The sequence below is a fragment of the Arctopsyche grandis genome, chromosome 12 (assembly GCF_051622035.1).
Source record: "Arctopsyche grandis isolate Sample6627 chromosome 12, ASM5162203v2, whole genome shotgun sequence".
NCBI classification, from domain to species: domain Eukaryota; kingdom Metazoa; phylum Arthropoda; class Insecta; order Trichoptera; family Hydropsychidae; genus Arctopsyche; species Arctopsyche grandis.
The window spans coordinates 5,400,922-5,421,084 of NC_135366.1; the positions used below are offsets into that span (position 1 = coordinate 5,400,922).

Sequence of the window (20,163 nt, forward strand, 5' to 3'; positions counted from 1 at the left end):
ATGTATACCAGAATCGGCTGCGCGTCTTGCGCCTTCGCCCCCTAGGACTGCGCCTCCGGGAACTTCGAATCCCTTGAATCGCATCGGCACTTATGAATCGAAAAAAAAAAATCGATGACGTTACGGATTTACGAACCAACAATACATATGTATATATACACAAAGTTTCTTTCGAAATTATATAAACCATTTGCTACGATTAATAAATCGAGTTGTGGATTTTCGTATCCAGAAGAAGAATTGATCTCGTTGCCGACGGATCGTACTATAAAAATTAAATTTTCCGAAATGACTGGAGTAATTTTTGATTTATGTCCAAGAGGAGTATCATATTTGTGTGAGCTCAGTTTTTCAACAATAACTAATATAAAAACTAAAAAAAACGAGAAAGACTTACGAATTTAGACGAAGAATTGCGGGTAGCTATATCAAACATTGGACATTATGTACCTATCTGAAATCTGCAGAATTCGAAAAGCTCAAATATCTCATTAAATAAATTCCATTTTGTTTTAGTTACAGTTTTTCCGGATATGTATATATCTTTTCTTAAATTATGTTTCTCTTTGACTATTATGTAATTCGTTTAATTTGTAATAAAAATTATGTCCGCATATTTTTTTTGCCCGTTGAATTCTGGTGGTGTACCGTCATAAAAAAAATGACGGTGTACCGTCATTTTTTCTCATGATCAAAAGTGCACCGTGACTTCGAAAGGGTTAAGAGCCACTGGTCTACCCTGGCGAATCTATTGTTTATGCACGAACTTGCTCATGTCTGTAAGAACTCCAGCGTAACCTTTGTTCGGGTACTTACTGAGTCCCGTTAGCCTGATCCAGGGTATCTACTGTCCACCCACGTTACAATATGAAATTTTTTTATAGAAAATAGTTCTTTATATACCTATAATTTTAGGACTGATTTATTTTTTATCTTGTAATATTGATAATGCAATGACAGAAGAGTATGATGATTAGTTTATTGATGAAAAAAAAAGTTAATCTACAAGGAAAATATGGTGAAATAAAAGGCATTGTGTGCGCTTATAGATCCTGGAAATGTTTATGTATCTTAAAGTGACATGCAGAGAATTCATTATTACATTATTATATTTATAAAATTATAACCAGCGAAACAAAATAAGAGCTTTATTTATTTAAATTCAAATTTTAGCTCAAATTCAGTAACAATAATAATATAATTAGTTGCCCACGATTTGTTTTTTTTTTTATACACATCTTTGCTACTTATTATAATAGTGTTTATTTTGAAATCATTTTTATTTACATACAATTGGAATATTGGATGTGAGTAACGGTGTTTTAAATGTAATATGAATTAATCCGAATTCTGCGTTTCACTAGAAATAACACTATTTTGTAAATAATAAATACAGAAAAAATATAAAAGTCGTCGATTATAACGTTTTGACATTAGATATTTACGTCGTCTAGCTAATTTTAAGACAATATAACATAATAAAATTTCCAACGGCAAAAAATTCCGAATTATATTGATATGTTCCTGAAAATTCGACAACTTCAAATAACTAATGAACAAAAAATTAAAAACTAATATAATATTTCAAATAGTAATTTAATCGAAAAATTATCATTAAAATTATTCAATATCTACATCAACGAAATAATAAAAAAATTATCTATCTAACGTACTTTATAAAATTCAACAAGATATTTTTTGGATATATTGTATAATAATTACATATATGTATGTATGTATTTATAAAACAGATTTTTCGGATATTAAAAAAAAAAACAAGCAAATATACAATGACGCTTGCAATAGCAGTTATTTTTTTAACGTATAAAGTTTATTTACAAATGTACCATAATTAAAATAATATAAATATTCTCAGGTTTGTACGATAGAATTTTAGTCAGGAGTGTGTGGAACTTCAGTGCTAAAATAAGGCGCTGTGTCTCTGACGAGCAGCGTGTAGCAGACGTCGCAGACGTGAGCTGGACGACCACGTGGACCGGAACTTACACTGTGCGAGAGACACGGGAGACAAAATATGCGTCCGCAATGGCGACAGTGTTGCTAAATGATCAAAAATAACAGTATATTAGGCATGTCGACACGTTTCAAACTGAAAGTCATCAATCGGAACAAAAACTAAATATACATTTGTACTACTTACTTTCTTTTTAGATGCTGAAAATGCTGCACGACACGACGAACACTCTTCTACGTCTTCGTCGTGCTGCCATCTGACTTCAACGTCCGAGCCCCGAATTCGTTCTAGCTGCACCTAGAACAAGTGAAAGACAAGTAAGTAAAATATTTCACTATGTCACGTTTTTTTACCAGTACATATGTTAAATATTGTAACGTGGGAACATTATGGGGATCATCCGCCGCCTAAAGTGCATTCGGGGGTGGACAATAGAGACCCTCGGATTAGGCTGAACGGCACTTTCCGCTATTTCTCAGAATCCGGACGAGAGCGTGAGACTGTAAAACTGTGCGAGCCTAGATAATGGATAAATAAACGGATCGGGGAGGCTGTAGTGAGCAACTTGCCCTTTTAAAGGAGGTACACTTGGTACAGGGGTCATTCTAGAACGAGCGCTGACTGTGCGTGGATCTCCTGAATCACTTAATAAATGCTGTGCAACAATATCAACAAATATTAAAATTTTGTCAGCAGCGGAAGATTCTTTGTATAGAAATATGAACCGACACGTTTTATGCTTAGGGAACTTAAGGGGATGACTCACAGTGATATGCTCAAAGACACCAAAATAAAATGGCACCAAAAGAGAAAAACAGTCTAGTGAGATTCATTGTAGTTCAAACAGACATTCAAATAAAAATTTAACTCGTTTTAATTCTTTTTTTACGGTAATAGGTTCATTAAGATTTATTCCAATAGTAAAAAAAGCCGGAACATTAAGATTGCATGAGAAAAGGCTATCAGCAATACCGTTAGATAGGACCTGTGGGATGACCCAAAAGGGAAGAGACGAGCTCAATTTGTGAAAAGATGATAGGTTCTCCTGAAGTAATCTTATTAAGATGTTAGATGAAGTGTAAAAAAGAAGTTAAGATATGTTTATATTACATACATATATACCAGAAAGGCCTAACTATATTTATTTACAGTATCATAGAGACATTTATGGACAAATTTGATAATACTAATATCTAGAGAAATACATACATTTTATAGAGTAGGTAGCATATTTATATTGTAACGTGGGAACATGGGAGAAAGTATCCACTGCCTAAGTGCATTCGTGGGTGAAAAATAGCGACCCCGGATTAGGCTAACAGGACTCAGTAAGAGCCCGAACAAAGAATACGCTGGGGTTCTCACAAAACGGGGCGAGTGCGGGTAGACCTACGTACCAAGACAATAGACACGCCAACGGATTGGTGATGCTATGCTAGGCAACCTGTCCTTTATAAGGAGGTACACGCAGTAGAGCAATTATTCTGGAGTGAGCGGCAGTTTCGTGTGGACCTCTGGAATCGTTGAATAAATGCTGTGAAGCGACTTTGGCCTTTCATTTGGATTCTGAACCACCCACCCTTACGCAACAATATCATAATCAACAAATTCGTGATGCTATGAACTCGAAGTTGCAAGAGACAGGATAGGAATATTATTAAACTTACTTGAAGTGATTGTGATAGTCGTACAAAATCTTGTTGTACACCTTCACTAGTATCTAAATCTTGCTGCAATGATGAAACTCGAGTCCGTAGCTCTGTAATTCTCTCTTCGGCTAGTTTCTTAAAAATAAACAAAGAAATTTTTTTATATAAAACATAATAAAAGCAAAACTGAATACAAAAAATTAATACCTTCTTCTCGTTAGTTTCATTCAACTCGACGTGCAACTTTCTCGCTTGCTCTTTTAATACATTAATTTGTTCTATTTCTCCGGAATATTTATCTAAATCGTTCCTAATGAAATGAACACATTTTGATTAGTTTGCATTGGAAATATACATAATTTAAGCCAGACAGATAGAAAATACAATCAAACTTACTTTAATTTATTATTAGCGCCGACTAAACTGTCATTATGTTTTTTCAAATGTTCAGCATGCTTTTGCAACAGAGTCATAGTCTTCTCCGACTCTTGCGCTCGCTCTCGTCCCATAACGGCAATGATGAGTTCTTCGCGTAGCTTCAAAGCGTACTCTTGTAAATCCTAAATTTTACATAAATCATTTATTTTTATTATATACATACAGCATATATACCACGACATCAATCACCCCGAGGGGACACATATGGTTAGATTATTTTTGTACATAAGTACTAACAATTTTTCAAACATAACAGCACAGAGAATATAATAGAGACATCTATGGACAATCAATAAATTTTTTGATACACAACAAATTTGCGAGAAATACATTGTGTAAGCAGTAGCGTCACTAGGCCTGTGTGGGGAGTGCGATCTGCAACGGGTGACACCAAATTGTTCAAAATGAAAAACGCTAATTCAACGTATTCGTTATATGATGGTCTTCAAGCTGCTACACGCCTCATTGCAATCTCTGTATAAATACAGCTCTCTGTATTTATACAGCTACCGCAAAATCCGTCTGGTGCAGCTATACATATCCAGAAACAACGTGTGAACTTATGTACATAGATTCTGTATTGGCGCTTCTCTCTCGTAAGTCATAAAAATTAACATATATTAACAATTAATAAAAAATACTTTTAAGGTGACACCACACCTAGCGACGCATATTGATGTAGTTAGCATATTTTTATAAGATTCAACAAAATCGAGATGCTAATAACTCGGATTTGTGAGAAATTGAGGGGAGGATACCGATTTATTAGATCCGTCACAATAATTAGGCTAGAAAAATCGGAAAATTCTAGTAGGAGTTGGTTGATCTGTGTTTTAATAACTACAAGATCTCGCCAACAGCGTATTTGTCCGGGACTTGAACCCACGACCTCTCTACTACCAGTGCACTACGCTGTGGCTAAACAACATAAACAACAATGACACAAATGGTGATAAATGCACTCAAGAGAGCTGCACTCTCGAGACATTCAAACTTTCAGAGATGCTCAAGAAGAACTAACGCAATAGAGTCCCACAAAAAAGCATCAAGGGGTATTTGTATGTTATCTGAGGGTGCTAGCCCTTTTTATTCGTGGAATTCTATTGGGTAAGTTCTTCTTGAGCGCCTTTGAAAATTAGGATTTCTCAAAACTGCGCCACTATTCAGTGCATTCTTTTGGGAACTGATACAAACACAATCAACTTAGACTCACTGGTAAGTTATCCGGTAAATTGATATCTTCTGATTGCAGTTCAGCAGCACAAGCAGAATATTTTCCCACGAGTCGTTCGTTTTCTATTTGTAAACTATCTAATCTCTCCTGCAACGTTTCCCGGTCGACCGTCAACCGAGTCACATCGTCTAAAATGACCGTGTGCGCATTCTTCATCTCGATCTTTTCACTGGCGAGCTGCTTCTCAGCCGAGGCGAGACGAGCCACCATCGACTCGGTTTGACTACGTACTTCCTCACGGATCGTCTGCCATTCGGCTAGAGTGTCTCTTCGGAGACTGATCTCGCGCTCCAACTCCTCGAGGGCCTTTTAAATTAAATCGGACGGTTAAAATATACGTACACTCACATTACATATGCTATAGAGTGATAAAATATTAGTATGATTACTCTTTTCAATGATACTTCTAATTTGATAGCTTTTTCTAAATTTTCCTTTGATTTCGCTTGCTCCGAGACTAATTGGGCTTCGTAATTAGCACACATATCACAACCAGCATCAGCCAAATTTTCTAAAATAAATATTTTTATTTAATATAATAGACTTATTCAAACTATTAATCATAAAAAAAAATTATACCTTTACTGAGATTCATAGAGTCGGAAGTTTTAGACATCTTAATTCTGCTTTCGTTAGCCTGAAATTTTAATTGATTATTAAATTCTATGCAAATTTTATTTATAAAAATGACACAAAAAAGTATAATAACAAAACCTGGCTTGCTTCTTGTAATTGAGCGTCTACTTCTCTTAATTTTTCTTTTAATGCGACAATTTCTTCTTCTAAAGGCACAACCAATGATCTCAAAACGTCAGCATCTTCTTGAGCCTATCGCAGCAAATTAAAAACCATTAATAAAGATATCTCATTGAAATATTTTATGTAACTTAATCATGCGTGGAATAATATAAGGCAAATAACCTACGATGCTACTATACTTGTGTATGTGCTCTACTAGCATAATAACGGAATGAATTAATGTCAATATGTATTTAAGTAAAGGTGATTATATACAAAGGAGGCATACATATGGGTGATGATATACAGAAAACGTATAAATATATGTAAGTAATGATTATATACGTGTGATGAGTTCACCGATGAATTCTAATATTCATTACATAAGATGTTATACAAGAAAAGTATAATATTATAGAAATAAATGCAAGCTGCATAGCTCAGTAATTGCATTAATGCTAACCACCGAGAGGTTTCCGTGTTCGAGCCTTGGGTTGACCTCGATTGAAAAGTATTCATTTGGAGTATTATCTGCTGGTCAGACTTGGATAGTTGTGATTCCAAGTCGATCATTTCCTATCAGAGTTTGCCAATTTATTTGATTTCATTGTTGAAACAGTTCCTCATCAAATTGGCAAAAACCATCTTACCCACAATATGATTTTATAATCTTTTATTTATATTTAAAAAAAAATTATACTATGGATGTCACTCAGGGACAATCCGATAACGGCATATTGGGAAAATATAAAATTGGGTCCATTGACAATGCCACCTTAACCAAGTATAAATAAATAAAAATAAAAAATGCAATCGTAGAACACACATCATATGTATTTAGTAGCATCAAATTTATTACTTATATCAAATTTATCTTAACCCTTTGAGTGCTGACGTCTTTGCTGTTGAAAGCCTGAAAATTTCGCCAACATTTCCAACTAGAATTATTTTGAAATCCAATAGCAAACAGGTATAAAAATTGTAACTAATCCAAACAAACCCTAGATAACTACCGCCGAGGATTTCAAGTTTTGTAAAGGTGTGTTTAGACTCTCTAATATATCTTTCAACAATATAAAATCAACAAAAGAAGTCTATTAATGAATGTATTTTCACAAAACTAGTTCCATCTTCTTCATTGTTGTTAAAATGTAATGCTCACAATCTAAATGCTAAGCCACAATCTGAAATACTCAGCAGTTAGGGATTTTCATCGGGTAATTCTGCTATGGTTATAAATTCAGAAATTCCGGTGTAAGCCAGTCTTTATAAACATTGACACGGATAACACGACCCATGTTCAATGCATTTTTTTCAATGCTACCTGGAAAGGCTTATCGGGGAAGTATTCTTATTTACTTTGCTCAAAATACAGCGCCTATCGGCGTTTTTCAGGCCTATGGACTTGTTGGCCAAACGCCGATCAGCGTCGGTCAGCATTCAAAGGGTTAATGAATGATTAAATGAAAATAAAAAGTTACAGAATATAATGCTAGGAAGAAAAAATAGTTTACATACATTCACTACTAATGATATTATATATAGAAAAATACATATTTCATACATTGTGTTATTCTTACCATACAAAGAATGTTATGATAGTATTAAAGGTAAAGCAGGCTCGTTGCAGTAACAAAAGCAATAATATAGTTATAGATACTGACATATTTGTTTACCTTCTTCATAGAATCCTCGAGGGAATCTTGAGAATTGGGATCGGTGCCGAGTCGGCGAGCGATACGTTTAGTCACAGCCTGAACTAACGCTGACGGCGCGAGAGATATGTCCTGAAAGATGTCAGCAAAGTCATAAGAAATCCTCGACATGCATATATATACATACATAACGTGTCATGCTCTTACCGGCGATGCGTTTGATTGTCTATTCAATAGGTTAATTTGTTGCTCTAACTCGGTGCATTTAACTTGCAACCTCCTGATCTCGATGTTGGAAGCGTTGCTCGATTCCTCCACAGTTTCTGCGCATGAAAAGTAAAAGTGCTTTGAGGCTCGATGCGTCGACGAAAGTTGAATGCTGGATAAATTTCACGCACGGATACCGACCTTGTACTAACATTTGCAGCGATTCGATCTCGCTCTTTTGACTTTGGGTGAGCAGCTCAAAATCTCTGAGCTGCTTCATCATCAGCTCCAGCTCCTGGTGCATTTGGCACTTTTCCTGATTTGTAATTCGTATTTCCTCTGTTCAACATATTAATGTCGCGATTAATATCTGTGATTTGATATTATATAGAGCGAATGTTTTTCGAAGGTATTAAATCAAAGAAGGTTTTTTTCGTGTACCAAATAGAGATAGAGAAATACTTAAATATGGTAGATCGGTCTTTTATTAAATATAAAATAATGTCAGATACCTCGAAAAATGTAAAAAATAATTCAATACTTCATTAGCCGTTTGCCCGCGGCTGTCTTCCATAGAATTTCTGAACTTTGCACGGGATTTTGAGCCTTATATGCGCCTATTTCAACTGTTTTAAGGTTCAAAATTGGTTGAACATATTACTGAGAGTTCAATGCCATCTATTAAATTTGCTTAAAATTTATATATACCAGTCAAAATTAGTTTTATGTGGAACCATACTGAAACCTCGTTTATGTGACGTCACGTCTGTTGAACAATGGCGACGATACGTCTCAATTGTATGAAGAATGATTATTTGACAATTAAGCCAAAACTACTAGATATATTATGTATTTTATTGTTTAAAATAATACTTTATGTGTTAATTAACATATCTGGTTACTTGAGTAAATATTAAAATCTGTATTTAAGGTCGAAAACTCGATTGCCAAATTCGCGAAAAAGGTGCCGCGCCGCGTACAGGGCTTGTTCGCTATATTTATTACCGTGGGCAAAGGGTTAAACATCCGCTTTTGATTAAAATTCGAAACATATTAATCAAATACTAGTGATAGACCCGATACAGTATAAACTACCTAACTACCTACATATAAACAATATAAAACTGCAATAGATGCCGCTAAATGCTCATGGCACCATTTTCCAAGAGGAAATATCGGTAGAAAACAATATATGAATATACAGGTTTTTCTTGATTCTACGAGAACCAAAACTTACATACATACATATGTACATACAAAGTCTCTTTCGAAATTATATATTAGATTATTTTTCATCCGTCTGTTTCAGTTTGAATTAATTTAAATTTGTTAAATTAAAAAGTACACAATTTTGTAACGTCACTTTCTTATCTAGACAATGAATTTAATGAATAAACGAATAACTCAATTTTTCAATGAGGTCTGCATTTCAAATGATTTAATATTTCTTTAGTATTCCTTACTTAACACATGAAATATAGTCTGTTAAATAGATGTGAAATAAAATCGTATTAATTCGAATTATATTTATATATGGAAAAGTTAAATGAGAAACAAGCAATGACTAATATATGTAAGTAATTGAAGTATTTTTTTAAATATTTGATTCTAGTGCTGCTGATTACTTCAATGGTTTAAATAAAAGTATTGCATAAGGTCGTGATGGTTGAATTTTAAACTAGAGAGTTTTGAATGCAATATATATGTAGTACACATTTGTAAACTTTTGTATATAAACAGCAACAACAGTAAAATGTATATCCAAATACATCGTCGATATATATAAAACAAATCCACGCAGTCATTCACGCTGACAACGAGCAAACCTCGATTCTAAAAATAAATCATTTAGCATATTCGCAAACAAAAAGTTATACAATGATTGCGCATTTAAAGGCGACAATATTGATACCTTCTTTTTGTAAGTAGAGCTCTTTCATTTTGGCTCTCTGCGAGTTAAACTCGTCCCTGAGGTGTTTGTTTTCGGCGTCGCTAAGCGCCAGTTTGTCCTCGACGCTCTGACCTGAAAATAATATGCCGAAGTTAGAGAGAGAGGAAGAAAGAGCGTGCGAAAGAGCGTGGTCGGGGGCTCCGAGCTGACCCGGGAGCGGCGTCGTCGCGATGGGGACTCCGCCCTCCACCGGTGGCTCCATCTGCAGAAGCGCCGGCCGTCTCGGGGGGGATCCGCACACTCTTCACCACCAGCTCGACTCTAACGTCACCCGACAGCCAACTGACAGTTCGCATAGACAACGCTGCGCAACACTGGCTCATAGACAATATATGCTCTTTTTCTCCTTTCAGTTTCGTTTCACAAATTCAACCATGCGGGGGGTTATGTTGATTCAATTTCATCATAACAGTTGAACATACATATTATAAAAATGAACCCGTTGTTTTTTTTATCGCTTCTGCATGTGTCATTTTTTAAAATTATAATTGGCCATGTACTTGAACTCAAGAAAATGTGTTACAATGCCACTGAAGAACCTTATGAATGCTTTTTTAATTCCAATTCCAGCAGCATAGCTCGGTCGTTAAGCTTCTGCTTAGCGTCGAGAGGCGCCGGGCTAGATCCCATGAGCTGACTGGAAAAATGTATATTTAATGTTGTCAATAATAACTCCCTTCCGTTTGCTTTTACTTTCCTTTATTTGAGATTGCAGAAGAGGGACTGCCGGCTGGTGTATGGTGATTGGCACATCACCTATCAATGTTAAATTGATACTATACTAAATGGACACAGTACCGTCGGTAGCCCTCTATTTATACATATATATAATAAATATCTGGTGGGGAGCGACCATAACAATATGAAGATTGTCCACTGACCTCAATTGAAAAGAATTTATAATGTATATCTGTAGTGTTGCTGGTCAGATCTGGATATTTGTGACTCCAGCTCAATCATTTCCTATCAGAGTTTGCCAATTTTCTCTAATTTCATTGTTGAAACGGTTCCCGGTAAAATTGGCTAAATATCCTTCCTACCTACTATGTTACCTCTATTTGAGATTGATTAATGTAAAATAAAATTAATGTACAATTCATAGATGTCTCGTTAATTTGAGAGTTTTTCAGTGTCTCGTAATTCAGCAATTTGTATAATAAAAAATAATAAAAAATGCTGCAATGTTTGTAATTGGCCAGGAAGGCGCATTGGGATTACCTGTAAGGCCTTCCTGGTACGATATGTAAAAAATAAATAAATATACAAAATTTAAAAGAAATTATTTTACGATAAATAATATTTGTTTTTGATGAGCAATTTGAAGTGAATGTTATAGTTTTTTACCGGAATATAGTCCAGTGGTAGCTCGTCTTTATGGGCTGCGTGGCTACAACCTCCCATTATAGTAAAAATGCATTCCTATATGGGCTGCAGGGCTGTAGACCTCCCAGTATAGTACATATGCATGCTATTTTTGTTTGCATTTGATCACCGGTATGGTCAACGAGCTACTACAGTCCGATTAATTTCTGATTAATTTCCCTATGAATTCTCACGAGCCGCTACTGATATAGTCATTGGGCATTTAGCTTTTTAATTAAATTTAAAATAAAAAAAAATCCCTCAATAATACGGTAAACGAATTATTGCGATCCGCACGACAATCGTTGCCACAAAATATAAAAAATATAATATTCGCGAATACGGAATATCTGGTACTCGAGTTCTCGCGTACAATATTTCGCGTGGGTAGCTTTCGATTGATGGGGTATTTCGATTTGGTGTCAGATGTTCCGTGATCGAGATTGTAGTGACGTGCGCGAGATCGCCTTTTGCGGAATAATCACCGAACTCTCTGTACTAAATGATTTGAATACTTTCCGTATGTATTATTGTGTCATCAACCGGCTGTGGTATATTTAGTTCAAATCACCAACAGTTAGATATGAGCCAGAGATTTTAAAAATTCCTTAACTCACGTGGTACTTTGTTATAAGTTTTATATTACATATATATGTATACACATACACATTTCTTCTACACTTACATACAGACATATGTTTAGCTTTATTCTTAAATTATCCTGTATAGTCTGGAATTCCCACGTTGACTTGAATTGTAGTATACACAAGCACATAGCACGGTGATTGAATAAGTCAGGGATGTTGAAATTTATATGTACAGGTAATCAATATAATTTTCAGAAATAAATTAGTAACTTTTATTGACTTATGGACCGTAATACTAGTTTTTGGAAAGGAAAAAGAGATGTAGCATTGTAACCCATCAACAAACTGACAATTAAACTAAACAAACAATTGACTATTAAACTATTACATATAGAATGCTGTTTTATATCATACTAGTGGTTTTACCAGGCTTCGCTCGGCATTTTTTTTTTATTAAATTGACTGTCACGAACAAACAAAAATATATACAGACATATATAAGTCTCTTTTGATATTATATGTATACCAGAATCCGGCGGCCCCCCCAGCGCCTTCGCCCCCGACGCGAAGGCACCTTCGCCATCTTAGGTTTCGCCCTCTAGGCTTCGCCCCCGGAACCTGCGCCCCCGGGGACTTCGAATCCTTTGAATCGAAAAAAAAGAATTATTTGTTCGATGATGTCACGGATTTACGATCCAACGAACGAAGGTTACATACATACAAAGTCTCTTTCCAAATTATATATTAGATATGTATATAATATACATTATTTATATTGATCGTATTGAAGCTATTCAAAAACGTTTTCTTAGGTATATATCATTAAAATTTAAAATAAAAGAAATGAATTACGAATCCCGTTGTCGTAGGCTTCATATCCTTCCCTTGTATTATCGACGGAACGTAGCTGATATAACTTTTCTTTCACGGATACTACGAGGTGACATCGACTGCTCTACTATCCTAAGTAAGTTTTATTTATATGTACCAAATCGGTACCTACGCAAATGGCCCCTTTTGCGTGCTTCCATTGCCTCCACTAATTATCGTCGAAACTCTTATATCGTCAGAGTGTGCAATTTTTACAATGGCTTAGATGTGAATATTGACATATTTCATGATAGTTCAATTACTATTAGAAACTTATTTGCAAGATAGTTTTTTTTTAACCCGTTTTCTTTCTTTTTATTTCTTTTTTTTGTTTTGTTTTTTTTTACCTTAATCCTTTTTTATTAATTTTCTACTGTTATTCACCATAATCTATTATTACTTTCTACTATTATTTGCAAATTTGTCACTATTTTCTTTTTGTATTGTTATTTTTTTTCTTTTTTATTGGTCTTCATAGCAAGTTCATTTTTCATTTTTGTGCTATTTGAAGAAACTTTTAATTGGCTTATGTTTAACTATTTATTTTATTATCTTGGTTTTAGCTGTAAGTTTCTCTCTGTTTATTAAATAAATAAATATCGTTATTCTATGTGTCTGTCTGTGTATCTGAGATAACGCTCGCCATACTATAAGGGCGGTTTCAGACTAGCGTTTTTTTCTGCGCGTATACGGTCGTTTCGGCATACGCGCTTACAAGCGCGCTACTTTTCGCGCTTCAAAAAACCGGACGCGCGTACACGGGCTTATTCCGGCGTTTTCGATCGAACCGGTAGTGGTGATTTAGTATCAACATGGATAATACGAGCTTATAAGCGCGTCTACGCTCGTACGAGTTGCGCGTATGGAAAACGACGCGCCTATACGCGCCTACATGCACTTCAAAAAACAAGATTATACGCGCGTATAAAACGCTAGTCTGAAACCGCCCTAATAGACGTTTCGATTCGACATACATATGTACGTTACAGCTAAAACAATGTCAACAAAACGTACGAATATAATAACAAAAGAGAAAATCTTCTATATACATATACTGTCTCTGAGCTCTCATTTACCGCCATCTATTGAAAATTTATTTAATTATTTAATTTGTCTATTGGTGTTTGATATTGTTTATACAAATGTAGGTAGGGAGTTTTTAGGTCTACCTCACGCCACCGAAAGTGAATAGGTTGAAAAATCAAATATCGGAAGGCAAAGATCGAAAACCGAAAGATCTTCAGTTGAAAGATCAAAAAGAAAGGGTGCATGGTAAACGGTACTATGTACATATATAATATGGGTCTACGTGACTTGACAGAATGTTAAATTACAGAAAACGCAAATATCGGAAGGCAAAGATCGAAAATCGAAAGATCTCAAGTCGAAAGATCAAAAAAAAATGGTGCATGGTAAACGGTACATACTCACTTAATTTGCGCGAGCAGGATACAACAGGAACAAGAGGAACATGCTTTTCCTCCCGTATTCTGCGCGCGCACATTAACACGGGAGGAAAAGCATGTTCCTCTTGTTCCTGTTGTATCCTGCTCGCGCAAATTAAGTGAGTATGTACCGTTTACCATGCACCATTTTTTTTTGATCTTTCGACTTAAGATCTTTCGATTTTCGATCTTTGCATTCTGATATTTGCGTTTTCTGTAATTTAACATTCTGTCAAATCACGGTGACCGATATAATATATACATATCAGTGGCATGCGGTGAAATTATCTCTCTTTTTTTTTGTCATACCGTTTGTTTAATTTGGGCGCGCAGGATACGGGAGCCTATTCCTCTTGTTCCTGTTGTATCCTGCTCGCGCAAATTAAGTGAGGATGTACGACGGGGGAGAGAGAGTTTTACCGCATACCACTGATATATGTATGTATATACTAACCGTTTTTCATATGTATGCATGATAAACGAATATTTTCGACTTTTTCACAGTCACCCGGAGTTTTTACCATTTTTTTTCATATTAAACAATTAAATATAAATATTAAATTAAATATATTTAAAAGGTATTGAAAAAAATTCGACCGTGTGCGGATCGAACACATGACCGACACATTTATTTTTTTATTTAATAATTTAATATGCCAACACCCAATACATATAATAAAATCACCGAAACAAATTTATTTATATTACCAGATCGTATACCAAATGGCTTAAGCATCTAAGCAACTTTTCAATAGGTTTCTATCTATAAAGCGTTTATTCATTTTAATGATAAATGAGTTTGCGAATTTGTAACGTGACATCTTTGAATCCGGCAAGCCGATTTTCGCCAAACTTTCACTGAAAGACCCAAATGAATCTTACAAGGAATTTATTTATAATTTTATGCCGATTTCTCACTGAAAATTAATTACTTATTTACAATCACAAGCGACATGCTTTTGAAACTCGGATTTATACGAATATCAAGCTCTTATTCTGAATGCCAAATGGAAAATATATTTATAGGAAGTACATATACATACACATTTCATAGCAAAAAAAAAAAAATACACAGGTGACACGTGTTAGTGTTGACTCACTAAACGAACGATAATTATTTCAAGATATTTACCTTCGGTTTACCTCGTTATACAAATTACATATAACCAGTTTTTTCTTCTCTGTACATATGTAATTAATTTTGAATCAATACTTAAGTTTGGACGATAATGATAGTTCGCTTCAGAATCGTGCTGAAGGTAAAGTTTCGAAGTCAAGCAAGTATTGACCACCCCTGGCTTTTATGTATGTATAGGTATGTACATGCGCAGACTGCAATGCCGTATATACTTCTATAGTCTCTGCAGCATTGCAGTGTAATAATTTGGAACCAATAAAAATCTCGTTTAACGCTTGCCTTCTTTCAATTTAACGGCCTCGTTAAGGTGTAATATACATATGTATTTAATGTGGGAGATGGGATAGGGATAGTAAAATTAAAACAATGAATTGAAAAACACGAAGTTTATTTGTTAAAAATTCAATAATGTAATGATTATTGAAAAAACAGGAAATTTTATTTTAGTCCAAACATGTTTTTTGTGTTAATTTTAATTTTACTTTATTTGTTTTGTGTCCACGAATGTGCCCGTGTATATAATATAATGATAATAATAAATATCATAATTATCTATTACGTCGAATAATGCAATTACATATTATTATATAATACATTACTGGAATGTTATTTTTTCGATAATTGACATCGGCGTACTGTCGTCAACTGAATGAATACAATATGCGCTGTTATTTTATTGTGAAAAATTAAATTTAAACGTCTTCATAAGATAATCGGGGGGGGGGGGGGTATCACTTCACTAATTCATTATTAGCATCAATTTACATAGCGTATTCCTCACGACAAAATATGTACAATTTTAAATATCAATATACATAATAGATTTGCATTGAAAATGAAACGTGAAAATGACGAAATGCTTTTTTTTTGGAGTTTTTTTTTTTTTTAATTTCTCAGTACTTCAATTTTATTTTGCATAATTTTTCACTTTATGCAAGTCGCAAAATAGGCCGTGTGTGTTCACATTTGGCCATTTGTATTTATTTACATACATTTGTGAAATAATATACATTAATATTATCAACGCTTGGATCAAGCCGGTCAGCAATCGCTGACCTAGTGCATACTTTCACCAATAATACTACCCTTTGCAACAAACGTGGAATATATTATTATTTACATTTCTCTATTGAAAGTGATTGTTTTGTGAAAAATTTTATATACTAACAAATTTTTCGTGTATTTTTTAAACAAAAATATTATCATCACACTTTTGGGGGGGGGTGAGGGTTTCAGAAACTTTTCATCCCCTGACCTGGACCAACTCTCTGGGATGTCGCAGCGAATTATTCCCTTTCCACAGAAGTATCGATTCCCCGGGACGCACTTAGGCCTTTTCGCGTTTACCCCGGCAAGAACAACAATAAAATATTTTCTCAAGTTCACTCTACTAATATATAATACATACGTAATATAAGTATCGTATTCACACTGTATGTCTATATAAAATTAATATATGTACATGTATATTTTTTTCGTTATATGTATTTACAAAAAATACCAAGCTTAGAAGTTGCGTTTTTTTATATTAAGTAATTTTTATATGTATTTGGTCGTAAAGAGGGGTGAAGATCTATTCTTTATTTATATAGTAAAAGTCGAAAACGAGAGAAAATTTCAATGCAAACATTTCGTTCGTTTCAAATCTGAACCACAAGCTATGCTCGATCGATCCCGTGCCAGGCCCGTATAGTGTTAATGTTTTAGAATATTTCACATTTTCCTTACCACATTATATAATACAATACATAATATTTATAAAAATCTTCAATTTAACAAACATTTGTATAAAGCTTATTGTTATTAGTCACACAACAATATTATTATTGCGAATAGCAAAACTCTGAACTCGTACGATTTTTAAACCGAGGCACTTTTTTATTCGAAAATTACACATTTAAAATAACAATTTTAACTAAAATTTCAAACAAATATAAATTATCGTACAAAAAAATATATAATAATTTTTCCTAAACAATTTTTTGACACAACAACATAATCGAGACATTGCATTTTTATTCAGAATCAGTTCATTTGAATTCAGCATAAACATAAATTACCTCAAACAATCGTTGTAAGTGATATGTATATTATATTTTTTATACAATAATAACACTGTTCCATATATTTATAAATTTTTTCATTGGTATTTTCCCACTGACCACGAAAATGGTGACTTTCATTGAGAAGTTTCAATTATGAAAGTTGAATAGGGAATGGTGTACATATACATAGAAGGCTTCTAAGAAAAACTTTCACACTAAAAAAGCTTTAGAAAGCCAATTAAAAACAGAACTGACTTTTTAATTAAAAAAAAACTTTATTTTATCAATTTATTTATTATATTATTTTTTTGGTTACTTTTTAATCTTTCTGTATTTTTTGTATATGTAAGTATAAAATATGATCACATATGTAGGTTGTATATTTTTATCTGGCCACAGTGTCATATTGGAGTAACCTGTGAAGACATTGTGGTATATATATATATATTATATTAAACAAAAATACGAAAGTACGAAAACCAAAAATATTAAGATTTCGACTCAAATAGAATACTCAAAAGAAGCTAAATAAATAAATAATAAAGTTAATAAATACATTTTATTTATGTATATTCATGCTCAGTGGGACCTGAAATCTTACAAAATTCATCGCAGTCACATTATGTGTGGAGCAGTGTCATATAATATAATATATTTCATTGAAAGAGTTTAGTTGTTATGTATATATGTAGGTAGGTATTACATACATACATATATTTGTGTTCAAAAGCAATGTACAATAAAATTAAGGCGTGTTCACACTAATTTATTCCACATAATTTGTGTAAACTTCGCTTAACGTCTATTTTTTAATAATAACAATAAATATAGCGGCTTATTTCAGTATGGCTAAATTTTCATAAAAAGTCCTCATTTTATGTATATTATTTTAATTTACCATTAGACGGAACGGAATCTGTACACTGAACATCACGTGTGGAAAATGAAACAATTTAATACACTGATTGAAATTTGCCATTTAACATAAATTAACATACATATATATATATATCATTAACGCACACAATAAATATATTTTCTTCATTATTATTTAAATTCGTTGATGTTTAACAATTACATATATAGTAAATTTGTTATGCGTCCTGCACAGCACTAGAATAAAATCACTTGTGTGGTACGTTGAAGGGGGGTGTGAGGTAATCTCATGTGATTTGATACATGAGATTGCTCCAAGCGAAGTGAACTAGTTGTCTCCATTTGTCGGCGAAAATGGAACCGAAATCCATGGATCAGAAACCCTGTTTCGCCTCGCGGAACTTCTTACCCTCGGATTCGTCTTCCAAACACGGCACTCGCACCAAATTGAAATATATGTTTCCCATGAGCTGGGAAGCTGGGGTGTTTGTGGCTTTCAAACACGAGAACAATTCGTCGTCGCACAGACAATGCGATTTGCTGTAGATGGAGTTGTTGGTCAGGTTATATCGGCTGGAGAACGCCCTGACTTTGACTGGACACAAGTCGTGGGTTCGACAGCATCTGTCCATGGACCGCTCTTGACCCAGGTCGTGGTAGTTCTCGGCTATGTCGCCAGTACCGCACCATTTGGTTCCTGAAATTATTACAGTAATCAGTTTGACCATCGATAGAAATTTATTAATTGAAAGGGTTTGCGCTAATTGTGTTAGTATAATCATATATTTATATATAATATCGGTATTCTGTCTGTCTGTCTGAGATAACGCTCGCCGTACTATAATAGTCGTTTCGATTCGACATATGTCACAGATAAACCACTGCCAAAACGTATAAAAGAATAAAATGACAAAAGAAAAAACTTATATATATACTATATGCTACCAACGTTTCCTTTTGGCAGATCAATTGAAAATTTATTTCATTATTTAATTAATTTGTCTATTGGTGTTTTATATTGTTTACATGTAGGTAGGTAGGTCGTTTTTACCTTTTTTTCATATTGAACAATTAAATATAAATATTAAATTAAATACATTTGAAAGGTATTTGAAAAATATTTGACCGCGTGCGGATCGAAGCGATACATTTTTTTTATTTAATAACTTGATATGCCATGCGATGATATGTCATAATATATTATATATATAATATCGCTATTCTGTGTATCTGTCTGCGATAACGCTCGCCATACTATAATAGACGTTTCGATTCGACATACATATGTTCACAGCTAAAACAATGCCAACAAAATGTACGAATATAATAACAAAAGTAAAAATCTTCTATATACATATACTGTTTGCTGCCAATGTTTCCTCTAGGCTACTAGACGGCACTAAGTCTCTGAGAATTTAGCGCCATCTATTGATGTATTTAATTAATTAATTAATTTTTCTATTGGTGTTTTACATTGTTTATATGTAGGTAGGTAGGTAGGTAGTTCTTACCATTTTTTTTTATTTTAAAAAATTAAATATAAATATATTTAAAAGGTATTTGAAAAAAATTTGAACGCGTGCGGATCAAACACAGGACTGATTTCTTTTATTTTTATTTAATAACATAATATGCCAACACCTATGCGATGATATTTCATCGGGTACAAAACTAGTAATACATAGTTGGGGTGATTGACAGGTCTAGGTCAATGTTCGTAATGTGTGAGGGTCGTTAAACAATTTGATGATGTTGCAAAGTCATTGCTTGCGTCAGCGATGGTCGAACCTACATAAAATTTATGTATGTAAAAGGTGTTGCCTCTAATCTCGTCAGATTACGTTAAATTCCATTGCAAATAAAAAGTCAGCATAAAAAATCACTCTTTATTCTGAACAATGAGACTTTGATGCATACGCCAATTCAGATTTATTTCATTATCCGATACTTTAGTCATCAGTGGCAATAAAAATACATTTGACGTTTTGGTTTA

The 20,163-nt window shown here is 33.8% G+C and overlaps 2 protein-coding genes and 1 long non-coding RNA gene across 4 annotated transcripts in view; 1 reads left to right on the plus strand and 2 right to left on the minus strand.

Moving 5' to 3' along the window:
• LOC143920049 (uncharacterized) overlaps window positions 1-20,163 on the plus strand; it is a 422,197-nt gene that overhangs the window by 47,590 nt on the left and 354,444 nt on the right. The window lies entirely within an intron of this gene.
• LOC143919820 (rab GTPase-binding effector protein 2-like) lies at window positions 1,039-10,174 on the minus strand. 2 transcript variants are annotated; one of them, XM_077442360.1, is made up of 14 exons: window positions 9,998-10,163; window positions 9,809-9,919; window positions 8,098-8,235; window positions 7,897-8,012; window positions 7,711-7,821; window positions 6,011-6,124; window positions 5,876-5,933; window positions 5,686-5,807; window positions 5,276-5,602; window positions 4,021-4,184; window positions 3,832-3,934; window positions 3,643-3,759; window positions 2,162-2,272; window positions 1,039-2,061 (listed from the first exon to the last, which is right to left on the minus strand). In XM_077442360.1, exons 1-14 carry the CDS (start codon window positions 10,047-10,049, stop codon window positions 1,894-1,896), a joined length of 1,812 nt encoding a protein of 603 aa, XP_077298486.1. In that variant the 5' UTR covers window positions 10,050-10,163; the 3' UTR covers window positions 1,039-1,893. The 2 variants fall into 2 exon arrangements, with proteins under 2 accessions (XP_077298486.1, XP_077298485.1); XM_077442359.1 differs by having other exon boundaries at window positions 1,040-2,061; window positions 7,699-7,821; window positions 9,998-10,174.
• LOC143920039 (uncharacterized) overlaps window positions 18,353-20,163 on the minus strand; it is a 63,381-nt gene continuing 61,570 nt past the window's right edge. The window contains exon 4 of the mRNA XM_077442724.1: window positions 18,353-18,867. Coding sequence (XP_077298850.1) covers window positions 18,545-18,867 — 323 coding nt within the window. The 3' untranslated portion in view covers window positions 18,353-18,544. The remainder of the gene's footprint in view (window positions 18,868-20,163) is intronic.

Excerpts from the sequence above, each read along its gene's own strand:
- LOC143919820 (XM_077442359.1), bottom strand. The coding sequence starts at position 10,049 with ATGGAGCCACCGGTGGAGGGCGGAGTCCCCATCGCGACGACGCCGCTC. Across the intron at positions 5,808-5,875 it reads CTCTATGAATCTCAGTAAAG|AAAATTTGGCTGATGCTGGT; the intron begins GTATAATTTTTT and ends TATTTATTTTAG. Across the intron at positions 2,062-2,161 it reads TTTCAGCATCTAAAAAGAAA|CAACACTGTCGCCATTGCGG; the intron begins GTAAGTAGTACA and ends TTGATCATTTAG.